The following is a 3917-nucleotide window of genomic DNA, read 5'->3' as shown; positions in this document are numbered from 1 at the left end:
GTGGGGGACGAGGACCTCACCTGCAAGACATGACTCCCATGTGGCTCTTCCTCTTCCTGCTGTCAGCTCCCAGATGTGAGAGACTCAGGGCTTAGACGTGAGGAGATGGGGACCCTGCATCTGAGCCCAGGACTCACTGTGTTCTCTCTGTCGCAGGTGTCCTGTCCCAGGTGCAGCTGCAGGAGTCGGGCCCAGGACTGGTGACGCCCTCACAGACCCTCTCCCTCACCTGCTCTGTCTCTGGATTCTCCATCACAACCAGTCCTTACTACTGGAGCTGGATCCGCCAGCCCCCAGGGAAGGGGCTGGAGTGGATCGGGTACATAACTTATGGTGGGAGCACTAACTACAGCCCTTCCCTCAAGAGCCGAACCTCCATCTCCAGAGACACGTCCAAGAACCAGTTCTCCCTGCAGCTGAGGTCTGTGACCACCGAGGACACAGCCATGTATTACTGTGCAAGAGACACAGTGAGGGGAAGGCAGTGTGAGCCCAGACACTAACCTCCCTGCAAGAGGATCTCTGACCACCAGGGGGCGCTCAGGATCCCTGAACACAAGGACCATCCCAGCAGCAGGTGCAGTTGGAGGTTTGGGCTGGTTCCCCTGTGGCTTCCTCTTCATGTCACAGTTTCCCTCAAGGAACCTCTGGATCCTGATTCTTCGCTGACGTCTGAGTCTCTGAGTGAGAAAGTCTGTTGTAATGAGAGACAACTTTCTCCTGTGAACAAAAGGCAGAGTCTCTTTCATACACACTTGGGCCATAATGAGTTTTATCCTCAGATCTTCTGGCCCACGTCACCTGAATCTAACAAGAGGCTCTAATGACCCAACAGTGCAGCTCCCCTGAATGTGTGTGACCCCAAAGCTACAGAAGAAGGACCCACATGGTGACAGTCCTGTCTTGCCCTCTGGCTCACAGCACCCAGAGGAGTGGACACCAAGCAGAAGCAGAGGCACAGCAGCTGGTACAGATGTTCATGACACACACACACCAAGGAGACATGCAATGGTTGTTATGCTCCTGATTGAACCTCTGAGAAGCACAGGAAAGATCACTCAGCAAGTCAGACCTGCTTGGATGGAGACTTGAAAGGAGACCATGCAGGGCTTTTATTTTGGCAAGGTGGCGGAGGAGGGGGAGGGGGAAGAATTCTGCTTCCTGGGACTTGTGTGGTTTCAATCTCCCAACAACTTCTACAAAGAAAACTATGTCCTCCTCCCTCGTGCCTGCCACTGTTTTCCCTGTGGCCCCTGCAGTCCCAGGCACAGGTGAGCTGCCCCACGAACCTCTACCTCCTCAAGTCCCTGCCACCAGCTGGGCTGTTGCCACAGCTACACCACTGCTGTCCCCTCTTGGTCCTCACGATGCCATGGGCCAGAGCAGGACCAAGCGCTTCTAGAGACCTCAGTTCTCCCTCCAGGAGATGGTCAGGCCCAGCTGGCAGAAGCAGAGAAGGGGACTCAGCAAGAGGAGGCAGAAGCTGCTGGAAAAGTTCCAGCTTCCAGCGCCCAGGTCCCTAGCGCATGTGCAGGGGGCTGGCACAGCTGGTGCAGCAGCAGCTGGTGCTCCTGGACCCTGGGGACCTGGTGGCCTGGACCCCTGTGCCCTCCACCTCAGGCAGCTGCTGGACCCCAGCCTGAGTGTGAGGGAGAGGAGGCAGAGCCACAGGGATCACAGTGCTTTGGAGGCTTTGAGGTTTGCGAGGACATGGTGACTGGGGATCCCATGACCCAGGTCACACTGCTCCCAGAGGGCAGAGCTGGTGGGTTCAGACTCGGGGCCTCCATGGAGGAGAAAGATCAGAACAGAAACCCTGTGAGAACGTGGCCGCGAGGCCCCAGGCGCTGCAGAAGGTGTGTGAGCGCAGTGATGGGGCAGCGTCTGTGCTCAGCACAGAGGGCGTTTGGAGATGGTGGGACCGTGTTTGGGTGGGTTTCATCCAGGGGCCCTGGCTGCTGCAGGACCATGTCTGCGGGCGGTACCTGGGGTCCCCCAGAGCTACTGGAAGCGCTCGGGGTGCAGCATGGGGCGGGCTGGAGGCCGCATGCTATACCCTGGGGGTCCCTGGAGCTGTCCTGTGGGAGCCGCTGGGAGCAGCGCAATGTGGAACCGAGAGGACAGGGTTCAGTCCAAGAGCCAAGCAGGAATCATAAGCACCTCCCAAGGGCTTATCCGAAGTTTTGGAGACAAATGCGGGCGCAGTGGTCACTCAGACGCATGAGGCGGGGATGGACATGGAAACCGCCCTGGAGGCCCAGGAAAGGCTGGAGAAGGTGGAGGGCGGGGTCTGACCACAGAGATGAGATGGAGGAGGCTCCTCCTGAGAGAAGGGTCAGGAGGAAAACGTGCATCTGGGACTGACTTCCGCCTGTTCACCAGGAGCCCAGAGGCCCAGCGCTGCTGAGGGCGCAGCAGACCCGCTGCAGGTCCCCGTCAGCATGAGCTCAGCGCAGGTACCTTGGACCCGGCCTGGAAGGAAGAGCTTTCCAGGGACCAGAGCAAGCAGCATGGAGAGCCCCTAGCGTGGGCGGGGCAGCTGCGGTCTCCCCTCTGCCTCTCCCCAGAGATGCCTAACGCCCTCATCCACCGCCCCTCCCAGGAAGGGGTCTTAGAAACCGCCTTTCCCAGCAGCGCTGCAGGGGCCCGTGTTCCAGGAACCCCGTGGAAGCCTTTGTTAGAAAGATGAACACCGTGCAGTGGGAGCCCGCGGGGGTCTCCAGAGTCTTGTGTCCCCACTGCAGGCGGAGCCCCTGGGCGGGCGGCCCTCCAGGCCCTGGCGCAGCACCTGTGCACCCACTCTTTTCTCAGCCAGACTTTCCCAGCACGTGGACCCCTGGACGCCATGGGCAGTGCCTGGAGAGCCCTTCTGCAAACAATGGCCGCCAAGGACTGTTCTCAGTGCGGACCCCGACCCGCTGGTGATGCGGTGCAGAGCAGCATCCAGAGGGCAGCGTGGGGGGGAGTGAACGTGGTTAGTATTTGGGAACCACAGGCAGAGTCCTCTCCAAGGAAGATGGTGCCCTGGAACCTCTCAAGACCATTGGTGCTTCTGCTGGAGGGGCCACCCAGGGCCGCTCGCTGGGAGGGGGCGGGGAGGCCTGGGCGCCCTCTTCCATGTGTCCCCCAACGGCAGCGAAGCTGAAGGGGCCTCGTGCAGATGCATTTGTTACCTGCCCTGAAGGAATCCCAGCCAGTCTCCAAGGTGAAGATCATAAAGAAGGGAAAGCAGATACAGTCAGATCAGCTGTGCCTTCTCCACAACGTGAAGATGCCACTGGAGGAGGTGTGTCGCTTATCAAGAGACTTGAGAAAAGACTGGCTGCTTGACCCTCTGAAAGAGAGCAGTTCTTGTCCCCAAGTGTTCACCTCTACAGGGTCCCTGCTGTGTGCATTTCCGAAAGTCATTGTTCAAGATCTGTACCTGTGTGTTAATGTGAAGGTTTCAGCACTTTGGATCCTGTCAGAAACCCTTCCGTCCTTGAGCTCTGGGATCAGAACAGAGTTTCTCCTGCTCTTTCCCCTTCAGCCACCACACAGGGGAGGCTGGCAGCACGCAGGAACCTCAGGGGGTGTCCGTGAGCCATGCAGATTTGACTAACTTTGCAAAAACAGTAAAACCAAAGGCATTGCTTGGATGCTCTTTAAGTCAATATCATTTTATATTGGCTGACTTTTTAACAAATTTGAAGACAAGCTTGATAAAAGATTTTTGGTGTGAAGTATATCAGTTATGTTTACCTTTTGTGAAGTGAATGAATTGAATTTGTATTCCAATATTTAGTAGAATGTACAAAAGAGCTAATGAGAACTTTATCACCCTCTATTGAATCAGATCAGATCAATTATTGCTTTGTAACCTCACTCCTTGTTTATTTTGATACCTCATCAGAATTGGAGGAAAATATTTTTAATAA

General features: G+C 56.5%; 1 gene segment (V, D, J or C); it reads left to right on the top strand.

Moving 5' to 3' along the window:
* Positions 1-2925, top strand: LOC132225689 (immunoglobulin heavy variable 4-61-like). The segment is given in 5 exon segments: positions 1-75; positions 157-479; positions 1621-1765; positions 2383-2456; positions 2812-2925. Coding segments are annotated over 5 exon segments (702 nt in total).
* Positions 2926-3917: the final 992 nt, after the last annotated feature.

Source organism: Myotis daubentonii (genome assembly GCF_963259705.1).
Source record: "Myotis daubentonii chromosome 1 unlocalized genomic scaffold, mMyoDau2.1 SUPER_1_unloc_1, whole genome shotgun sequence".
In the NCBI taxonomy this organism is placed as follows: domain Eukaryota; kingdom Metazoa; phylum Chordata; class Mammalia; order Chiroptera; family Vespertilionidae; genus Myotis; species Myotis daubentonii.
The sequence above is the reverse complement of the archived record's forward strand: the minus strand, read 5'-3'. Positions and strand labels throughout refer to the sequence as shown.